General features: G+C 45.8%; 1 protein-coding gene across 3 annotated transcripts in view; it reads right to left on the bottom strand.

The window, feature by feature from the left end:
- Window positions 1-23,775, bottom strand: part of ank3b (ankyrin 3b) — a 1,101,178-nt gene that overhangs the window by 698,450 nt on the left and 378,953 nt on the right. The window contains exon 1 of one of the 3 annotated variants that reach the window (XM_072478845.1): window positions 9,974-10,116. The exons of the other annotated variants lie outside the window; for them this stretch is intronic. Within the exon in view, the coding sequence (XP_072334946.1) occupies window positions 9,974-10,030 (57 nt within the window). The 5' untranslated portion in view covers window positions 10,031-10,116. Of the gene's footprint in view, window positions 1-9,973; window positions 10,117-23,775 lie in introns of those variants that run through there. 3 annotated transcript variants of the gene reach the window in all.

Raw genomic sequence — 23,775 nt, 5'->3', positions numbered from 1 at the left:
TTTCCCTCCGGGATCTGGCGCCCGCTGGATCCTCCACCACAGACGCCCCTTCCCGCGCCGCTCCCCTGCAGGACCCGTCGCCCCCTACAACACACCCCCTTCCGGCCCTACCACCCGTTGGTGAGCTCCTACCGTGCGCCCCCCCTTTACACACCCCGCCGGCGCCGGCTCCGCTACCCCCGGCCATGCCTAGTTCCTCTGCCCCGACCCGGACCGAAGCTCCGACCGCTGTGCTCCCGGATGTGCCCTCAACCGGGACGTCCGTGCCCGCCGCACCACCGCCCGAACTGAGGAGATCGAGGACGACGATCCGGCCGCCGAGACGGATGGACCTATGATGGCACTTTACCCCCGCCGGACTCCTTTTTAAACAGGGGATGAATGTGATGAACGGTTACTGCCTTATCATCATGTAAGGTGATGTCCCCTTTAAGACCAGGCTTGGAACCCTGGGGACTCTGCCTCTGGCTCCGCCCATCTGGGAGCCATACATAAAGGCCTGCCTCATGGTCTGTATAGCAGTAAGCTCTCGTCCAAATCTGTAGCATAGTTATTAGCCTAATAAAGCCTTCTTTACAGTTTAATCTCTAAGCATCATTATTGAGGGTACGTCACTCACTATCATGGATTACAAGTTTTTGAGTGTACACCTTTGCCTCTTCCTCACAGTGGATAGCAGGTTAAAGTAAAGCTCCGCACTGACAATCCACTAAGTAACAGAGAGCCAGTCAGCAAATGTTGTGCCACCGACAACCTCCCTCTGCTCAAAGTTAAAAAAGTAAACCCGATTGTCAGTCACATTTTCTGACAATTTGCTCTCTCTCACATTGCCCTTTTCAATCTGTTTTCTCATCAACGGTGTGAGGAAACTCTGGGATGCTTTCAAATAATGATCTCTTGCTCTGATGTCGCTTGCTTTCACACGGCAGAATCTGGATGGAGTGCAAATTGAAATGACATTTCAGGAATTCAAGGTGCCACAGTGCCATTTCATTTCATTTTCATTTTCATTTTTTCACCAGGCTTGCATTTTTAAATAGCTGAAGGTTGGAGCAGGAAGGAAAGATCTAAAGGAAATCGGATCAATCCACCTTTTAGAAAACAGGTCACAATTCCAACAAGTTTCATTGCCCTTGGGGTAAACCACTTCTTTCTGACCACTGTTTTGAAAGAATGAACGTGCATTTATATAGCAACTTTCACAACCTCAGGATGGCCCATCGTGCTTTACAGCCAACTAAGTATGTTTGAAGTGTAATTACTGTTGCGGGAACTGTGGCAGCCCATCTGCATGCAACAAACTCACTCAAACAGCACTGCGATGACGGCCTGATTAATCGGTGTTAGTGATAGTTTTGGGGGGATCTATATTGGGACAGGACACAGGGGGTAACTCCCCTACTTTTATCCAAATAGTGCCGTGGGATATTTCACATCTATCTGAAAGAGAAGACAGATCTTGATTTAAATGCTTATTTGAAGGATGGCACCTACAGCATAGCACTGGCTCAGTACTGCAGTCAAACGTCAGCCTACACTATGCGTTTAAATCTCCAGAGGTTGGACTTGAACCCATAACGTTCTGATTCAGAGGCAAGAATTGAACAAAGTATCCAATCCAGCTTAAAATTTGGATACTTACCGGAAGGCATAATCTAATTGAATGGAGGCACAGACAGTGAGGGGCTAAATGGCCCCTACTCTTGTCCCTATAGTTTGTTGAAATATATATAAAACTTAAAATGAGTGACAAATGTTAGACTGTGGCTCTGATGCAGGGACACTACCCACTGCCACTAGACCACCCCTTGCTGCTAGCAGATGTTATTGAATCAAGCTCACTATTCTACTCATTCAGACGCAGGCCTTTATCTTTCCAATTTATAGCCCGCATGAATAGTTTAAAGGTAAGGTTTAATTTTGATTTTCATTGCCTATTCTGGGTTAATTAGTCATTCAACACAAGGGCTCATGACTGTGGCTGCAACGTAGAAATTCAATGGAAATAATGCATCCCATAAGAATGAACAGCAGCCACTGCGACACTACTTCTTTTGAATTGAGGTCCATTGAGTGTATCAGTCTAAAGATGTGCAGATTAGGTGAATGGGCCATGCTATAGATTGCCCCTTAGTGTGCAAAGATGTCCAGACTAGGTGGGGCTACGGGGATAGAACGGGTAAGTGGGCCATGGTAGGGTGCTCTTTTAGTGAGTCGTTGCAGACTCGATGGGCCGAATGGCATCCTTCTGCACTGTATGAATTCTAATTACAGACCCTGGTCTTTGAACTGCCTTCCTAAAATCACTGTGCCTCATTCTCTTTCTTCATTAGGTATTGGACAGTTGGAGCTGGTTGACGAGTTTGGTTAGTCTCGGTTATCGAGGGATATCCCTAGTGTTGAAATATGTCCATTGGTATAGGAAAAATCTTGGCGTGTTTGGAAAGGGAATAAATTCCATGAAGGGTGATCTTCCATGAGAAAAGGACTCTGGTACCTGTCACTTGTTTCTATTGCTTCAGGATATATACCAGGACCTTCCTTGTCCCTGAAATGGCTGTTTACTGAAATTCAAGTTACCGAAACACTCAACACACAGTAAATGTAATTATTTCCACTCTTCCTCGCGTATATATGTCTGAAATGAAGAATTGGTTGGTGTTCCCAGACAGAGCAGCTGAAGTCAAAAAATGTGAGCTTGCACGACATGTTACCTGGTCTCTTATTGCCATCCATCAACACCCAATTGACTTCAGGGATTTGACGGCAACTATATTGATGCAGCACAACCAAAATGAATTCTGCATGACAGGATCCTGCTGAGATCTGAGCAGCAAAGGATTAAGGTTGCCACCCCTCCAGAATTGCCCTGGAGTCTTCCAGGATTAATCTGCTGGCAGCAAACCCAGGAGAAAAATCAGAGGAGCGTTAAAGAAATTATTTTTCATTTCTTCCAACACCTTTGTTTATTAGCTAACAATACTGAAGATGAGACGGTGAAGGCTGCTCAGAACTAAGGGAGTTGGTGTCAAGAGCCTGCACTCAATGGGTAATGTTGTAAATCAGTGTGGAGGAGCAAACACACACAGCAGTGACCAGCAGAGGTTCGAAATAGAGCACAGGCTCCAGATTGCGGATCATCAGTGGCGTGCGTTTTGATTCCCTCAGACACAAGATGATCGTGTCGCACTCTGCAAGTGGGCGAGGGGGGTGCGGGCTAGGAAATGACTCAAGATGGCTGGAAATCTGTTCAAAAGGATAGGTAACATTATAGCATTATGAATATTTGAATAAATGTAAGCCCCTCGAGCCTTCTCCACCATCCAGTTAGATCATGATACCCCAACTCCAATTATCCATCATAGTTCCATAGACCTTCCTAAATCTTTACTTCAAGGGGATTGGAGTATGAGGAGGGAAGTCTTGCTGCAACTGTACTGGCGAGACCTCATCTGGAGTACTGTGAGCCAATTTTGTCCCCTTATTTAAGGGAAGATAATATTTCATTGGAGGCCGTTCAGAGAAGGCTCAATAGGATGATCCCGATATGGGGGGATTGTCTTATGAGCAAAGGTAAAGCAGGTTGGGACTCCACACATTGGAATTTAGAAGAATGAGAGGTGACCTATTGAAACATATAGGATTCTTAAGGGACTTGACAGGGTAAATACTGAGAGGATGTTTCCCCTCATGTGACAGTCTAAGACCAGAGGGCATAGTCTCAGAATAAAGGGGTACCAATTTAAGACTGAGATGAGGAATTTCTTCTGAGGTTTGAAAGTCTTTAAAACTCCTTGTAACAGAACTGTGGGGGCAGAGTCCTTGTGTATATTTAAGGCTGAGGTAGGTAGATTCTTGACCAGTAAGGGACAATAGTTATGGGAAAAGGGCAGGAAAGTGGATGCCAGTATTTCAACCAACATTTTTAAATCAACAAAACATTGGCTCCAGGGAAGAAACCTCCCGTCAGACAGTCTAACGATGGGAAGAGGGATCTGCATTGGCTAAATGTCAGTGTGCACTTACTGCAACATTACAAACTTGATATAACTTGGAAATTGGAGGTCACTGGTAACAGGAGAAGCGGCAATAGAAACAGCGACATCACAGAGTCAAAGGGCAGAAAGGTTTGGCCCTGAATTTGTGAGCTCAACCGTTGGTACTCAGGAAGTGACACATAGAAGCTCCTGCTCCTGCTCAACAGGCTCAGGGGGGCTGAATGGCATCCTATATTCCCAGGCAAGAGCTAATAAGCAAGAGAAGCTCTCTTACATCATCAGTCTAATCTGGATTGGGACAAAGGCTGCGTTGGAAATTAAAGGTCAGCATTGAACCCATTGTGCCACTCGCTTTCCTACTTAGATGATGCAACTCTTAATGCATTTATTCCATCAATATAATTCTAAAGGACATTTCATACAGCGGACAACTGCCAAAATCGCATGTCGCGTTGAACAAAATCACAATAATGTGATTGGTTTGTTTTGTGTCAGATAGATCCTTTTTTCTGATTGCCCAATCTGATATTTGAACAAATTCACTTGTGCACCTGTCCTGATGCTAATTATTTAAGCCAATTGTTAAGACGGTTATTTTAAGGCGTGACTCACATTTCGTGTGAGACTTTTAATTAGACAGTTAGTCAGGTGGGTAAATAAAGAACGTCTTTCGGTGCTGGTTTCCAACATGAACAGCAATAAATGAGAATCTTCATCCATACGAAAAAAATAAAGCTGTCAAGGAAAGAGAAACCACAAGACAAAGTATTGCAGGCCAAGCAAGGCAATAATGGATCCATCAGGCCTAATTGTTTTGGATAGAGAGTGACTATATCAGCAAGAAGCTAAAGTATATTTAAAACTTCAGTCGGAGATAAATGCATCTTATGTGATCCTTGGCGGGTAAGAGAAAGGCAAGGCATCAGGTTGTAGCATAAACTGACTGCATCATCAACTTGCACATCAAGGGATTAATCATTTCAATTAGCTAATTATTCTCAAGCTGTTAAAGGAACATAGACGGCATGGAAAAGTGCTTAACAAAACTTCTTTTTTGATTTAAGGATCAAATGTTTTGGAAACATCAAGCTGTTTTTTCTGCATCGGACCCGAAGATCCCACCGACCAGAAGATCCACCGACAGGAAGATCCGGAACATTCTGCTCACCATGTGCAGATCATTGTTGTAAACCCGGGTTCTTGGAGACTGCAGTTGAAGATGATGTAATGCAGTTTTTCCCAGCACCCATGGGTCCATGGGTTGTGGGAGGGGCGGGGGGTAATAATTATCATTGAACGTCACCATTCCTGTCAACTGGTTGTATTTCAGGTCACGTCTGGTTCCTGGAGGCAGGCGAAAATCTTTGGTGACGAAAGCCGGCACAAACTGGACTGGCTTCACTCCGTGCAAGCACTGATTCCTCTCCCCTCCCTTGCTAAAGTCCAACCCCATGTAGCACCGTCAATATGACGCGAGGCAAGTTGAGGTAATGTCAATTGAAGGCTTTATTAAGCAGAACTTTATCCCCAGCAGCGTGGTTACAGAATGCAACTGCTGAGGGAAATGGAGGGAAAAACTGGTTTCTTATACCGGCATTTCTGGGTGGAGTCCAGTAGGTGGAAGATCCTATCAGGACCTGGCATCCCTCCACCAATAGCCTGTCGACACGTGGTGTACCGTATTACCCCTAATACATACCACCACACCCCACGAGTCTGGCTGCTCATGGTCCAAGGCCAAGGCTCCTCCCGCCTCAAGTGCTGCGAATGACAGTGTGCCTGACTGATGTGCACCGTAGGCAGGAATTCTCATCGGAATCACTGTCATTCGCAAAAGGAGCAACATCAAAGAGACTGTCTGGCCCATCAGCAGCTGGCCTCAGATAGAGGTGGAAGGAGATGGCAAAGATGAATTGATGCTCGGGAAAATAGAGACAATAAGGAAAGGAAATTATTAGCAAGAAAGTGAGAGGAGAGGGGAGGCGAAGAGGTAATTTATGGCAAATAAAGCAGAGGAAAATGTAAATCCAGATTGCACCGACCCTCTGAAACAGCATCCCACATAGGCCCAATCCGCCACCCTATCCCCGTAACCACACCTCGGGACAATTTACCACAGCCAATCTACCTAACCTGCACACTGGAGCACCCAGGGAAAACCCACGCAGACACAGGAAGAATGTGCAAACTCAGTCACCCAAGGTCGGAATCAAACCCGGGTCCCTGGCGCTGTGAGGCAACCTTGCTGCCCGGAGGGTTGATGACCTGAACTGATGCTGCCAGATATGCTGAGTACTTCAAGCATTTTCTGTTTATATTACACAAACTAGGGATGTATTGCCTGGAATTTAGACGGCTGAGGCAAGTTGGTCAAAGTTTTTAAGATATTGAGGGTGAATTGGTACAGGAGATACAGAGGAAACATTTTGGCACGGTAGCACAATGGTTAGCATTGCTGCCTCACAGCTCTAGGGACCCGGGTGCAATTCCGGCCTTGTATGTCTGTGAGGAGTTTGCACTTTCGCCCCATGTCTGCGTGGGTTTCCTCCGGGTGCTCCAATTTCCTCCCACAGTCCAAAGTTGTGCAGGTTAGGCGTATTGGCCATGATAAATTGCCCCTTAGTGTCTAAAAATGGTTAGGTGGGGTTACTGGGTTATGGGGACAGGGCAGGGGTGTGGGTCGAAGTAGGGTGCTTTTTCAGAGGGTTGGTGCAGACTCGATGGGCCAAATGGCCCCCTTCTGCACGATAGGGATTCCATGAATCTTGTATGATTTCCATTGGTTGGGGAATCTAGCACAAGAACCTCGAAATTAGAGCCAGGCCATCAAGAATGAAGTTCAAAAAAATTTCTACATGCAAAGGGTGGTGGTCCTTAGGAACAGCCTACTATTAATATTAAATATGCAATTGATGGATTTTTGTTAACCAAACATATTAAGGGACATGGGGCAAAAGTGGGGTATATGGAGTTAGGTACACATCTTATTGAATGGCAGAACAGGTATTGTTCCTAAGCAATCCATTGAAGCAACTTTCCCCTCAAAGTTGGCATTTCTTTTTAAACATCTTTGCTTCTCCCTGCCTCCCTCTCTCTATTAAGGGCAGCACGGTAGCATTGTGGATAGCACAAATGCTTCACAGCTCCAGGGTCCCAGGTTCGATTCCGGCTTGGGTCACTGCCTGTGCGGAGTCTGCACATCCTCCCCGTGTGTGCGTGGGTTTCCTCCGGGTGCTCCGGTTTCCTCCCACAGTCCAAAGATGTGCGGGTTAGGTGGATTGGCCATGCTAAATTGCCCATAGTGTCCAAAATTGCCCTTAGTGTAGGGTGGGGTTACTGGGTTATGGGGATGGGGTGGAGGTGTGGACCTTGGGTAGGGTGCTCTTTCCAAGAGCCGGTGCAGACTCGATGGGCCGAATGGCCTCCTTCTGCACTGTAAATTCTATGATACTATGAACTCACGTGCTTACCAGCAAAACTTTGGACCCAATTAGGCTAGTGTTACACAAACTGATCATGTTTGGCTGCACTTACACATGAACAAATGAGATGGGGCAGCAGATGATGACTGGTACATCCAGTCAGCCTCTTCCAGGTAATGGTGCAACACCGCTTACAATGCCTGACCCACCCCCCAAATCACGATAAATCCTCCTGGGAGACACAATAACAAGGATGAAAATGCCATCAATTCAGGAACAATTCACAGTACACTGAAACTCATGGTAATCCCAGCCAGCTGGCAATTCACCTTGTTTAACTAGTAATATCTTATTTCCCTTTAAAGTACTGTAGTGAATCCATACCAAACACACTTTGTGGTAGTTAGTTCCAGGGGACAATGACGCAATAAAGAAATGATTCCTGAAATCTAACATAATTCTTCGCCTAATAGCTTAATTGGCACACACACTTGTCCTAGAATTCCTATCCATCTCAAAGAATCTAATAAACCTTGACAGAGTCCAATTACTTTGTCATTTAAATTTTTAAAAATAATCACATCTGTCTTAAGTCTGAATATTTCTTAGGATTTAAGGAACAAGACTATAGGAGGTGGGGTAGAAGGAGTGGGTGTTTAGTTAGGGTGCTCCAGTCATCATGGTACAGTGCAGGCTTGGACCAGCTGGTCTTACCTGTGTCTATATGTACATAGTCGTGGGGAGATAGTGTTATAGCCCTTATATCACCGGATTCATAATCCAGGGGCCCAGTCCAATACTGTGGGGACATGGGTTCAAATACCACAACAGGAATTGAAAGCTCATCTCAATAATGCCGACCATGAAAACAATTGTCGATGATCAGAAAACTCATCTGGTTCACTAATGCCCTTTAGGAAATGAAATCTGCCATCCTTACCTGGTCTGGTCTACATGTGGCTCTTAACTGCCCTCTGAATTGGCCCAGCAAAAGCACTCAGTTCAAGGGTATTTAGAGGTGGGCAACAAATGCTGACCTTGCCAGTGACGCACACAAAGAAAAAAAGCTTTAACTCTTGATGCCCAGCCCAGCTGACGTCAAGAGATGTCATTGAGACCTCCTCTAGGGTGAACCTTGCAGTGCTCTGAAGAGAAGAGATATCATTCAAGGAGCTGATCATTCTTTGTAGCCCTGAAAGTTGTGCACCTGCAGAATGTCTCCGATAATATGCGCTTCATTTCAAATCTGAGTCACATATCACAAATGGTACAGAAACTGCAAAACTTCAGATGGTAAATATACTCAAATATAAATCTTGCTATACTGTGTAAAAACAGCGTAAAAACCTATGGAATGAGAGGGACAATTAAGGCAAATTGTTATCTTATTCAGCTTTGAAATCTTGCAAATAGTGGCAATGTGAGTGCTTGTTAAGAGTCTGACATGATGGTGGATGATTGCAAATTGATAGCAGTGACACAGGAACATGAAATTAGTTCAAACTCTAATCACTTTATCCAGGAATTCTGCCTGGTCCTAAAAAGTAGTAATGGTACAGTGGTTTGCACTGCTGCCTCACAGTGCCAGGGACCTTGGTCAGATTCCGTTCTTGGGTGACTGTATGAAATTTGCATGTTCTCCCCGTGTCTGTGTGGGTTTCCCCCGGATGCTCTGGTTTCCTCCCACAGTCCAAAGATGCACAGGTTAGGTGTATTGGCCATGTTGAATTGCTCTTTAGTGCAAAGATATGTAGATTAAGTTATGGGGTTACGTGGCTAGGGTGGGGAGTGGGCCTAGGTAGAGTTCCCTTTCGGAGGGTCGGTGCAGACTTGATGGGCTGTATTGCCTCCTTCTGCACTGTAGCATATCCATTAAATGCCATCCCCACTATTGAGCCATCGGGCCACTGGGACATTTACACCACTGTAAATTCAAACAATGGCCTTACTGTTGAACCGAAGGATATTGACTTTAATACTTATTGGTTTATGCAAAGCAACCCATAAAATAGACATCGTAGCTAGGCGACTTAGAAATAAAAGGCATTATAATCTGATCAAGTGTTTCCAGTTCCATATAAAATCCATCTCCAGACAATGTTATCATTTTAATCTCCAAATACTGAAATACCTTCGTAAATGATTAAGTGCAAAATTCTAACCCTAAAATATAAAAGGTAAATTCACCAATCCCACATTCCCAGTTTGGGTTTGAACTGGTTTACAACTGTACAACACTTGCCAATCCTGACCCTCGGAGTGCAGGAACAGAGAAAGTGGCCTTCGATTCCTCTGCTCAGGTTGGACCCTCATTGGAGTGTTAAAGAACCCACTCACATTCTGAAGAACAACCCAGCAAAGACTAAATGCTCAGAAATTAACACAAGTTCAACAATATAAAGCTATTGGGACAAGCTCTCTGCCCAAATGACCTTGTAATCTTGTACTATTTGGACTGAGATAGAAGTGTGATATAGTGGCTGGAGTTTTCCTTTTACATCACTGGTGAATATTGACACTCGCTCCAATGTTTTGCCCAGCAAATGTACTTACCATCCTCAGGAAGCTATATATTCCAGTTATTGCTACTGTAACTGCATCAATGATCATCTTACTTCCTTGATCTCATGCCTCGATCGTGCTAGCACAGCCTGAATTTCACAAAGCAGCAGAGAATGGTGTCACTTATAGTTCCAATTCACTTACCTGTTGAGGAAAGAAAAACATCATAAACCAAAATAATCACTTCATGCAATCAACAAATTAGTCTCGGCTGTCAGAGATTTGCACAGAAGCAGCGACATTTGTGAGGTTTTTGAATATATAACTGGACTGTATCGTACATTCAGCTGAACAAAATGTCAGCAGGGTTTCGGAATGATGTGATCTGTGATTGAGAGGTAGGTTGGTCTGCCCGTTCGGCTGGATGGCAGGCGAGGCAACTGAAGATGGCTGAGATTCAAACCTTTGCAATTCTATTTGGCTTTCACTCGGGTTTGTGTCTTGTCACAGGTTAATGGGTTAAACAGCAGCTAGGGTATTGCCTTGGACCTCCTGGGCAACTGGCTTGATCTCAGAGAACAACCACCACCTCCCCTCCCCCACCCCCATCACACCCCCAATTCCCCACTCCAAACTTCAAATAGAAGGCAGCAAATATACATCCAATTATTCAGCTATTTCTCGTTCCTTCCGGCTTATATTATGGTGGCTGCTGGACAGGGCTAATCACAGTTTAACAATTATTTATTCCCAAGGTATTAAAGGATTTTGATCAGCTCATACATAAAACGTTATAAGTGCTTTATGGCTTCACAACTAGGCGTGTGGATGACCTTTAACCTTACATGCCAATGTTTGGCAGAGATGAATTCATTACAAATGGCATAATTGAACTGAAGGCCAGGATTATGTTATACAAGGGTGCAGTATTCAGTAACTTCACTGTGCTGTGGGGTGTGTTATTCCTGCGTCCAGATACAATGCAGAGTGCCTTCAGTCAAACACTTAAAATTCGAGTGCCATGAAAAGGTCAGTTTCCACTGAACTTGGCCTTTTGTGACCTGCCTAATCCTTCCATGCGAGGTTAGCACGAGTACGACAGCTGCTTTATGGTGCCTTTTATAACTTGAAATAGTACTGAATGTATGTCATTATTTTCCTGGGTTATAATTTTTTTTTTTTAATCTCCCAGTTCCTGGAACTGCAAACAATCATAAAAGATCATTTTCTAAGGGAGTGCTCCCAGCCTTGTTAAGCAAGAGCGCCAGTCACAGAACCAACCCTGTATTATTTAATACAGCTTATCTTCTGACACAGGACTTATGAGACAGAAAAAGGTCAAGGTCCATATTAGGCACCTTCTATATGATAATACAGTTGTTGACTAACCATAGGTCAAAGGTCACACGTTCCTCCCAAACACATCATGGACAGGATTCTCCAGTCCCCCAGTTGCCGGTTTCTCGATGACGCGCCGCTCGCTGCCGGTGGGAATCTCTACTCCCACCACTTGTCAGTGGGATTTCTCATTGAAGCCACCCTATGATGCCAGGAAAACCATGGATAGGGGTGCATTGCCAGCGCCAACAGAGAATCCCAAAGGCCTGAGAATTCTGGCCCATAGCTCAACTCCCATACAGTATTCCAAAATGTTATTCTTCCAGTGAGGCTATGGAACAGGAATGGTCTCTCCCAGAATTGCCTCCAAATTCATTCCCCCCCCCCCTGCAAAGTTTGGAAAGACCAAAGCTACTGACCTCAGGACCAGCTCAAACCTGGTACTCTCACCACCTCACTCTCCGATTTCCAAACCATCCTGTAGGGCCAACGCAGAAATTTTGTAATCCTGACATTCCACTCACTGCCCTTAGCCATCGTCCCTCAACTGGATTTCTCTGCTGTTGTTCTTGCATCCTCCGTAAACTCTGAACTCATCCAAAACTCAGTTACATCCTCTTCTGCCCTTCAAACTCATTTGCATTCACCCCACGCCCCACGTCTAAATTGACTTCTGCAGGTTTCCTGCTTTCTAAAGCTTGAAATTTAAAATTTCCATTTTCAAATCGGACCATGACCTTGCCCCATCCTAGATTGGATCCTTTCCATTGATCCTCCAACTCTAACATTTTGTGCTACCTTCCTCCCTTTGCCTCATCACTGGCCAAAGATCCTTCATCTGCCTCAACCTCTTCCTCCCCAACACATTTCACATTTCTCACTACATTTCTCTCCACCATTAATAAAATGCTCTGAATATCCATTTTTCTAACTAAACTTTCAATCACCTCTCTTCACTCTCCCATCGTGGCTTGGCAGCTGTTTCCTTATCTCTGTTATTTTCTCTTACATCCACCTCCATGAAGTGCCTTGGGATGTTTTCTATTTTAAACACAACTCAGATATAAATGATTGCACGTTTTTATTCACCCATCTTTCTGTCGTGAATCTGGGAATGTTTTCTTGTTCAAGGTATTATGTTGTTGACGGAAATTATCTAAATTATTTTCACAGTAACATCATTGCCGTGTTAATGTAAGCCAAATCGTGACACTAATAAAGATTATTATTATGAATACTTCACAGGGGGTAAACACCAGCCTAGGCTTGGTTTCAGAACACTGAGCTCGGAGTTAGCGAGTCACGGGTTCAAACCCCAATCAGAACACAATCTAGAAAGATTCAGTGTAGTATGGAGAATGTGCTGAATTGTCTGAGATGTCATGTATTGGATAAGAGGTGATTTGTCACATATTGGATAAGAGGTGGAAATCAAAAATCAAGGCCTTGCCTGCCCTCTGAGGGAAATGTAAAAATGTAAAGGTACAATATCCAGTGATACGATCTGAAGGAATCAGAGGAGGTAGTGTCCTGGCCAGAAGACGACCACTGACAGACCTCCAAAATACTGGACATTCCCCTGTGAAGCACCACTTTGTTTCACTCCCCGTGAATGTGGCCATTTTGTGATCGCAAAGCTGACTCTTTACTCTGCCTCCTGTGATGTATAGAGGATGGGTCTTGTGCTCAGGACAGAGGTTAGGGTGGGTCAGAGATTCTTTCAGGCTTGGTACAGGATAGAAACAGCATGGGGACCAAGGCTGGGGGAGGGGGAGTGCGGGGGTTTGCCCATCAGTTTGGGTGCGATTCACACATGGATTCAGCTCAGCAGCTAAAGGCGGAGGAAAAACTTTCACACACCAATGAAGGTAAACATTTGACATTCCTAGAGGCATTTCAAAATAAAAGTACTGGATATAAAAATGTCCAGAGAGGGGACAGACCAACTGAAAACCAGACTGATCACTATAAAACCAGACCAATGGCCACCCTACCTGCCCACCACACCACCAATAACAGGTTATCTAGCCATTGCTATTTATTGGAAGTATCATAATATGCACCCATGCACATCATGAGGTAAAAGCAGGCAGTGACAGACACCCAGCTGAGCCAATCAACATACAGAACAGAACACGACCAATCACCAGACAGAACACCAGAGAGGGGCTTCCAACTATATAACACACAAAGCATCAGCACTCTGCCTCTTTCCGCTGGTGACAACTGTAGTGACAGTCAGGGTGTACAAATCATTCAATACCTTCTACATGTGGATTAGAGTTAGCCTGGTCTAGATAGTTAATGTTAGTTTACTTACAGTAGTAGAGAGTCAACCCACAGGCAGCTGTGTGCTTCGTTACTGAAGTTCAATAAATTTTATTGAACTAACGCCTACGTTTGGTGTATGCTTGATCATTTATCTGCATCATATAGCAGTCAGTGTTACCCCAGGGTGAATAGCACGGCATGATACCAGGAGTGGCTACTGCTTCTAAGTAATCTACCTTCGAAAATTCACTGATGACCAGCAACTGCTTCCTGCTGCATGGAAATGGTCCAGGCACCTCCACAGCTCCAGATCTCCAGGAACCTTGGCGCCAAGTGACGGGTCTACAAGCAGAAATTCAGTCTATACCTTGAGGCCTCGGGCCTCGAAAGTGCGTCCGATGACCGAAAATCGCGCTGCTACTGTTGACTGCGGGGGACCAGGCCATCCAAATCTTCAATTCGCTCACTTTTGCCGAACAAGACCAAGTTCCAGACTGCCTTAGTCAAATTCGACAGTCACTGTGAGGTCAAGACGAACGAAAGCTTCGAGCGTTATGTCTTCCAGCAGCGCCTTCAGGGTAAGGATGAGCCTTTCCAGTCTTTTCTCACTCATCTTCGCAGTCTAGCGCAATCCTGCAACTACGGTGACACCGCTGATTCCCTCATGAGGGATCAGATCATGTTTGGCGTCCACTCCGACGCCCTGCGGGAGCAGCTCCTGAAAATAAAAAATATGACCATGCCAGTGGCCATCGGGACTGCAAAGTCCACGAACAGACGAAAAGTCGCTATTCCCGCGATAAGTCGGCAGAGCAGGACCAACTTGCCTCCCACGAGGCTAAGTGTGTACAGGCCATCGTCTGAATGCGGCGCCTGAGCATCGATGAAGGCCTCCATTTCGCGCACTTTTCCAGGGGTCCCACGCATGCGCATGACGGTCTGGAGAACGAAGCGGCTGAAAACTACACTGCGCAGGTGCGATTGGCGGCTGACCGCACTGTGCACGTGCGACGACGCACCGAGCGTCATGATGTCGACGTGATGACTGCAGCACCGCCAACTGCAGCACCGCCCATTTAAAGCGGCACTCCCTGCAAGAGGCAGGCGATGTCTCAACTGCAAAAAGCTTGGCCATTATGCGGCTTTGTGGAGGTCTGCACCTCCGATGTGGGCCAGCGATCCCAGTTCCAACGCAGACGCATTCGAAGGGCTGCTGGATTTGGAACCTGATCCCGTCACGGATCCAGAGGACGACTGCCCGGAGGCCCTATATCGAGTGGGCATCATCACCATGCATGGCAAGGCCTCCTCGCATTCAGCAACACACACACCCATCCTCAAGGTGGATTATGCGGACGAGTGGCGTGCCACAGTACAAGTCAGCGATTGTAGCATCTGGTTCAAGCTCGACACCGGTGCTTCAGCCAATCTAATATCCCAAGCAGGTCTTGCTCGTATCCAAAGGCAGCAACAATTCTTCCACCGGCCTGCCAGTTGCTCGACTACAATGGAAATGCCATCACTGCGTTAGGGTCCTGTCACCTGCATGTATCCAACAAGGCCATCAAGGCCACTTTGCGGTTTGAGATCGTCAAGCCCGGAAAGGCTTCTCTGCTTGGTGTCCATGCATGCAAGCTCCTCCAGCTAGTCCAGCGTGTACATGCCATGTCCTCTGCCAATGTCACTCTTCAGGCCGACATTGAGGAGCTACTATTGCAATACCCGGATGTGTTCAGTGGGATGGGTACGCTGCCCTACCGCTATAAAACTCTGTTCAGGCCTGATGCCACGCCTGTCATACATGCGCCACACCGGGTGCCGGCGCCCCTAAATGACCGTCTGAAGGCGCAGCTGCAGGAGCTCCAAGATCAGGGAATAATATCCAAGGTAACGGAACCAACTGACTGGGTGAGCTCGATGGTCTGTGTCAAGAAGCCCTATGGAGAACTGCGCATTTGTATCGATCCCAAGGATCTGAACCGCAACATTATGAGAGAACACTACCCGATCCTGAAGCGGGAGGATCTGACTCGTGAGATGGCACATGCCAAATTCTTTACAAAGCTGGTTGCATCGCGTGGCTTCTGGCAGATACAACTGGACGAGTCCAGCAAGGAGCTCTGCACGTTTAATACACACTTTGGCAGATATTGCTACAACCGCATGCCGTTTGGTATTGTTTCGGCCTCCAAAATCTTTCATTGAATAATGGAGCAAATGCTAGAGGGCATTGACGGTGTGTGGGTTTATGTTGACGACGTCATCATATGGTCCACGACCCTGGAGGAACATTTTTCTCGTCTGCAACAAATCTTCAGGCGCATACATGCCAACGGCCTGAAATTAAATAAAACCAAATGCTCCTTTGGCATGTCGTCAATTAAGTTTCTGGGTGATCAGATCTCCTAGCAGGGCGTGCAACGAGACTCGGACAAAGTCAAGGCCATCAACACAATGAAGACCCCAGAGGACAAGAAGGCAGTCCTCCGCTTTCTGGGGATGGTAAATTTTGGGGTGGGGGAGGGGGGGGGAAAGTTAATTCCCAACCTCGCGTCACACACCATGGCCCTCAGGCACCTGGCGAAGAAGTCCACCACTTTCCAGTGGCTACCCGCACTCAAGCTGAGTGGCTTGAGTTGAAAGCGAAGCTAACCACCGCTCCTGTTCTAGCTTTTTTTGACCCAGCAAGGGAGACTAAAATCTCCACAGACTCCAGCCAGGACTGCATTGGAGTGGTGCTCCTCCAGAAGGATGACACTTCGTCCTGGGCCCCAGTGGCCTACGCGTCCAGGGCCATGATCCCCACTGAGCAACGATATGCTCAAATAGAGAAAGAATGCCTGGACCTTCTCACTGGCATCGTGAAATTCCACGATTATGTCTATGGTCTCCTGACCTTTACAGTAGAGATGGACCACAGACCCCTAGTGCACATTATACACAAGGACTTAAATGACATGATACCCAGGCTCCAGCGCATTCTCCTTCGACTCCGCAGGTTTGATTTTGAACTGGTTTATACACCTGGAAAGGAGCTAATCATCGCAGATGCCCTGTCGTGTACCATCACTTCGCCATATGAGCAGGTAGACTTCATACACGACATTGAGGCACAGGTGCAACTGTGTGGCAGCCCCCTCCCGACATCCGACGAACGACTCGTCATCATTCGAGAAGTGACCGCCAAGGACCCTCTTCTGCAACGGGTCATACATCACCTCACGAATGGCTGGCAGAAAGGGCAATGCCCCCAATACTATAATGTAAAGGATGACCTAACTGTTGTCGAGGGGATACTCCTGAAATTGGATTGCATCATCATTCCGCGCAGCCTCCAGAGCTTGGTGCTCATGCAGATACACGAAGGACACCTCGGTATTGAGAAGTGCAGGCGCAGGGCCCAGCAGGCTGTCTATTGGCCCAGCATCAATGAGGATATACCAAACATAGTCCTCAATTGCACGACATGCCAGCGCTTCCAGCCTGCTCAGCCAAAAGAAACGCTCCAGCAGCACGGGATCATGACCTCTCCATGGTCTAAGGTCGGAGTTGACCTTTTTCACACCAACGGGCATGACTACGTCCTGATAACTGATTACTTCTCCAGTTACCCCGAGGTAGTGAAACTGTCTGACCTAACATCCAGGACTGTCATAAAGGCCTGCAAGGAGGCATTTGCCAGGCATGGAATCCCGCTCACGGTTATGAGCGACAACGGTCCCTGTTTCTATAGTCAAGAATGGTCCAACTTCGCAAAGCAATACCACTTCCAGCACATCACCTCGAGCCCGCATTACCCGCAATCTAATGGGAAGGTCGAAAAGGGGTCCATATCGTGAAGCAGATGGTCTGTCAGGCTGCGGATTCAGCTTGGGACTTTAATCTTGCTCTTCTGGCATACAGGGCCACCCCTCTGTCCAACGATATGTCTCCGGCACAGCTCCTTATGAATCGTAACCTGCGGACAACTGTTCCGGCCATTCATGTACCTGACCTGGATCACAATCCAGTGCTGCAAAAGATGCAGATCAGAACCCGGCTCATGATGCTCATGCTACTGATCTGCCCGTGCTCTCTCCGAAGGACGCTGCTCGCGTCAAGTTGCCTGGTGGAGGCTGGTCAGCTCCAGCTGTTGTTGTTCACCAGGCTGCTCCCAGGTCATTTGTGGTTCTATTGTCCGACGCAACAGAAGGGCACTGTGCAAACTTGCCTGCTCACTACCGGATCTCACGTTCCCAGATGTCGTTCTGCCTTATCCAGACACCTCTCTCCACGAGGCCACCAATCTGGCTGCATGCCAACCTGTCAAGGCACCATCATTCCCGCCTCCACCTCTCAGGCGGTCCACAAGAATCCGACAACAGCCCCAACAACTGGACTTATAAATAGTTCCTTTGTATATATACTGTTATGTTTCTGCACGCTAGACACCTTACATGTCCATATCCATTCACTCACCAATTGCGGTGTATAGTTACTTTTGTAAATATCTCGTATACGCTCTAAGCAACCAACAAATGTTTTTAAAAAGGGGGGGGGGATGTCATAATATGCACCCATGCACATCATGAGGTAAAAACAGGCAGTGACAGACACCCAGGTGAGCCAATCAACATACAGAACAGAACACGACCAATCACCAGACAGAACACCAGAGGGGGGCTTCCAACTATAAAACACATGAGGCATCAGCACTCTGCCTCTTTCCATTGGTGACAACTGTAGTGACAGTCAGGGTGTACAAATCATTCAATACCTTCTACACGTGGATCAGAGCTAGCCTGGTCTAAATAGTTAATGTTAGTTTACTTACAGTAGTAGAGCATCAACCCACAGGCAGCTGTGTGCTTCGTTACTGAAGTTCTTTAAATCTTATTGAACCAAAGCCTATGTTTGGTGTATGCTTGATCATTTAACTGCATCGTGTAGCAGTCCGTGTTACCCCAGGGTGAATTACACAACAGGAAGTTCCTGTGTAAAATCTGGGGCTGCATTTTATTACAATACAACACTACTTCAAAACCACTTAATTAGCTATAGGATGCTTATGGACATCCTAGATCTCCTGAAAGACAATAAATAAATGAAAGGTCTTTCTCCTTTCTTTGTAACGTAACTAAAAATAGTTGGAGAGGAGACAAAGCAGAATTTATGTCTTAGGAAATCTCGTTGGTATCTGTAAGACTACTTGTTGCTCAAAGTGGTTGTTAGGTATAGGCAAGAGATGAAACACATCTGATATGCATGAGGAGCTACAAGGTTTGGACCAAGGCTGTAATAAGGTTAGGATCTGAATGGCCGTGGCTCAACAAAAGCTGAGCCTCAGTGAGCAGGTAAACGCAAGGTTAGTGCCACTTGTTAGCACTATTGATGACATTTTCCACTTTATTGATTATCGAGAATGGACTGGTGGGGTGGTAAATTTGCCAGTTTTGATTTGTCCTGATCTTTGGCTGTCCTGACCATCCAAACGATGCGCTGCATGATGACTATCATTTAGAAGGACAAGGGCAGCCCCCATTACCTGGAGGCTCCCCTCCAAGCCACTCACTATCTGATTTTGAAGTCTACTGCCAGTCCCTCACTGTTGCTGGATCAAACTTCAGGAAGTCCCTCCCTAGCAGCACTGTGAGTATACCCGCACCACATGGACTGCAGCGGTTCAGGGTGGCAGGTCACCTTCTCAAAGGAAAGTAGGAATAGCCAATAACTGTTAGCCTAGTACACGTACACACACACACACACGCACACGCACACGCACACGTACACACACAGACACACGCACACACAGACACACGCACACACAGACACACGCAAAATATGGGTCTTTTCAGCTGCCAGACTTAGCCAAGACTGGGGATTTAACATTTTCTTTACAGTTGGCTGCCTGTACTTAGAGTACACAAGTGCAGATCCTAAGCATATAAACAGAATCTTAAGGGTCTAATACCTCAATGACTCTCAGTAGAGAAATTAAATGACATGCCCTGAAGCAGCAACTACTGGAAACTGGATAATTAAAAATGAATGTACACACATTCAGGGATGTTCGGGAGCTTAGCCACCCTCAATTTGCTCTTTCGTATGTTAGTAGACCTACTGTGCATTTTCAGTATTTGTGGCTTTCATTTCAGATGTCCAGGATGTCAGCTTCTTATTGCACATCTAGAGTGTGATAATAATAATAGCTTATTGTCACAAGTAGGCTTCAATGACGTTACTGTGAAAAGCCCCTAGTCGCCACATTCCGGCGCCTGTACCGGGAGGCCGGTACGGGAATTGAACCTGCGCTGTTGCCTTGTTCTGCATTACAAGCCAGCTATTTAGCCCAGTGTGCTAAACCAGCCCTTAAACACTGTGGAGGTCAGTATAGAGAGTGCATAGATAAGAATGGTTGCTATACCTCATGGAAAATGATCCAGAAACCCAGAAATTAAAGCTATGATTGATCAGAGAGCAAAAATACTATTTCTAAAGAATGCAAAAGGATTATGAACGAGGTCATGGTTAAGGGTACAAAGGACTTGTCGTGTTATGTACTCTGGGATAACACAGGCTGCAACGGGATGCAGCTTTAACCAAAAGATATTCCAGACCTTGAAGTTAGTTCAATCAGGTTTATTGAACTAATAGCACAGTTAGCTCAGTTCTCTATGAGTTCGACTCTCTGCTAACCTAAGTGTGGTTACTCTGTCTGACTGAACCAGACTACCTCTTAGCCACCTGCTGGAGGTGTGATACTGTAAATACACCCTGACTCACTCTGTAGATGTTCATCAGTGGAAAGAGGCGGAGTGTGAGTGCTTCATGCCTTTTATAGTGAGATCCCACCCCTGAGTGTCCTGCCTGCTCATTGGTCATGTCCTGTTCTCTGTGTTCATTAGCTGCCTGTCTGTGCCTGTTTGTATATCATTATCTGCATGTCTGCATATCATGACAGGACTGGGCAACATCAATTTTTTAAAAATCTTAAACTGGTGTAAAAGAAGTTGACTGGTTTAGCTGTTTTTTTTAATACAAGTCATGAGTTCTGCACAGATTTTAAGCTTTGAAACTGCTTGCTGGAGGCAGCTTGATAACAGATGCTTAATGTGGGACTTGCAAGAGTAGTAACCAGGAGGTTTCTATCATGGCACATTGGGAAGGAACTCTACTCAAAGTATTTGTGTATTCACAGACAGAAAATAACATCTTAAACATTCTTCTCCCCTCATTACTTAAGCAGGATAACAATGATTGACTTTTAAAAACCTAATTCGGAAAGAAAATTAAATCAAAAATCAGCTCTCAATTACCTCAGACTCTTTGAATGCACGGCTACCCACTTTTGTTCCTAAAATGCTTAATCTCAATAGAAACTTTAAACAAGACCAGCAACAGATACACATCCAGGGTTTGCAGTATACTTAATGTAGTAACATTTCATTATCTCAAACATTACAGCGCAGGAGACCATTTGTATCAAACCTATATAATTCCCTTTCAAATGGCATCTTAGTATCAGATGTCACTTTCAAAGAACTCCACGTTCGAATAAACCTGAATGAAAGGATTTATTCAAACCTGGGGCGCGATTCTTCGCTCCCGCGACTAAGTGCCCAGGCCGTCGTGAACGCCGTTGAGGTTCACGACGGCGTGAAACGGCCCCGATCCCGACCGATTCAGGGCCCGAAAATGGGCTAGGATCGGGGCCGCAAGAAACTCGTGGGGCGTGGCGTGAAAGCAGAGTCGTCAGCGCGTGCCGGGCATTGGCGCCGCATAAAAGCGGCGGCCGTCATCCGCCGCGTAAATAACGTCACCCACGCTTGCGCGACTTGGCCGTCGCCAGCCGGCGCCAACCTGCACATGCGTGGTTGTCGTCCTCCCCGAGGCTGCCCCGCAAGAAGATATCGGATGGATCTTGCAGGGTGCGGAGGAAAGGAGGTCCTCCTTCAGAGAGGCCGGCCCGCCGATCGGTGGGCACCGATCGCGGGCCAGACCCCTTTTGAGTCCTACCCCGGTGAAAGAACCCCCCTCGCCCCCCCCCCACAGGCTGCCCCCCACCCCCAGCGTTCCCGCGCTGCGCGCTGTTCCCGCCGGCAGTGACCAGGTGTGGATGGCGCCGGCGGGAAGCCATCGTTTTGGGCAGGCCGCTCGGCCCATCTGGGCTGGAGAATAGCAGGTGTAGCGGAGAATCGCCATTTTGGGTGTCCCGGGCGATTCTCCGGCCTGTGCCATGCAGAACTCGACGGGGCCGTTCTGGTCGTTGGGTCCACAGGAGGGTGTCAGACCAGCGTCGGGGGAAAAATGGTGCGCCAGGCGATTCTACCAACCGGCGCGAGAGCGGAGAATCGCTCCCCATATCCTCATAATAAAATCAGAAGAAGTAATCCCAAACTGTTTCCTGCTCCGAATCTTTCAGCATCTTAGAAACCTCTTGTCACATTACGTTCAACCTTTCACCTTTTTCAATCATCGAGCCTCTGTAGCGAGTGTTCACTCGGTGAAGTTTAAATCTCAATTAAAGTTGATAGAAGTACAAGTTAGGAATCCTCCCAGAAAAAGAATGTTTGTATAGAAGGCCTGTCAAAGTTACTTTTAAACAACGACCATCGAAATGTCACTGAACTTGGAAATATCGGTAAAACTAAAGGGGATGGTATTAAATATTCAGGAAAACATGTTTAAAGGAATGCAAGGAAACTCAGACTGCTGGTAAACATGACTTGAGTGAACAAGAAGAATTTCACTATTGCTGACATTTGGATAAATCAGCTTAGCGCTGTCAATAATTACACTAGCACTCAGAATATCAATTTTAAAGAAACTGTTTGATGACAGAAGTGACTTTCACTCTTGTTATAGACCTAATGAAGTCTTTACTTCCTTAAGGCACTGATTAATGTCTGTTGATAGGCTTAGTTAAGAACTGATTTTTCACTGCAACAGACTTATTAAGAACCTGACAAATTAAAATCGTTTTTTTAAGAAAATATAATGTTTGGAGAAAGATGGTCAAAGATCCCAGCAAATTCCCTTTCCAAAGGAACCAGTTCCGAAAGAAACACAATGCCTTTTACACCTTTAAGAGGGAGCAGCTCCAATTCTTGACTGCGTTAGAGATCGAATCATGTCGGGAAGGTAAGTGTATTCAAAGGCAACACTTGGACTAGGTGACCTTGTGGACTTGTTCATCTGATGGGACGGGAGAGGAATTTTTCAGGGAATTATTTTCTCTTATTAGCCCTGAGATTTTTTTTTTGCCTTTCCATTACTCTCTTAGCATAAGTCGCCTCCTGATACCACACATAATAAACCAGATTATTTGCAAAGGCGTGTCTTCCAATTCAGCGCGACTCAGTGCATGATCAGGACCAGAGCCCCCATTGATACTATAGAACCCGCTTACACACAACTTCATCCCAGTCCATTTCAAATGTGCGTGGAAAATAACAGAGCTAGTAAAATGCCAATAATTTTTTAATAAAAGAAACTGCTGAAAATACTCAGAATTTCCGGCAATATCTGTACAGGGAGAAAGAGAGGTCAATGACATTGCCCTATATGCTTCACAGGTGCTGCTTGACCTACTGAGTATTTTCTGCATTTCCGTTTTTATTTCAGATTTCCAACATTTTGCTTAAGTTCAACACCAGGCTTACTTTGAACTGTTTATGTGCTGCAGTAAATATGCTCATAGTATGTTAATTACATTGCTAAAATTCTCAGGTGAAGGGCATTGTTTAATTAAGTATTTTGTGCACATATAAATAGGGGATGCTGTCCATGACCGGTCACAGAGTGCTTGCTCAACCCCTAAATAACATTTCAATTTAATTCAAAAAGGTTCATTTAAAATTGTGATTTTTGTTAAGAGCCTATCAGTTGGCTTATTTTAAATCAGTTAATTTGTGAATTGTTTTATTTTTATCAGTATACGCAAAAGAATATAAATAGGGACAGTTGAAACACTAGGTACGTTATGAGACAGAACAAGGTCAATAAATTTTGACTTCACCAGCTGGCTTGGATTCTATTCACAATATAGTCAGGTCACATGCATTTTTCAGCATCATCAATGATAAGTGGTTGAGCTGGACAAAGTTTCAGCCTTTACATCAAAAGGAAAATGTTGGTAGGTTGCTGAGGGAAGACCACTGATGTGTTATGTACTCTGGGATAACACAGCTGCAACTCAATGCAGCTTTGACCAAAAGATACTCCAGACTTTGAAGTAAGTTCAATGTGATTTATTGAAACATTAG

This window comes from Scyliorhinus torazame, chromosome 16 (genome assembly GCF_047496885.1).
Source record: "Scyliorhinus torazame isolate Kashiwa2021f chromosome 16, sScyTor2.1, whole genome shotgun sequence".
Lineage (NCBI taxonomy): Eukaryota > Metazoa > Chordata > Chondrichthyes > Carcharhiniformes > Scyliorhinidae > Scyliorhinus > Scyliorhinus torazame.
The sequence above is the reverse complement of the archived record's forward strand: the minus strand, read 5'-3'. Positions and strand labels throughout refer to the sequence as shown.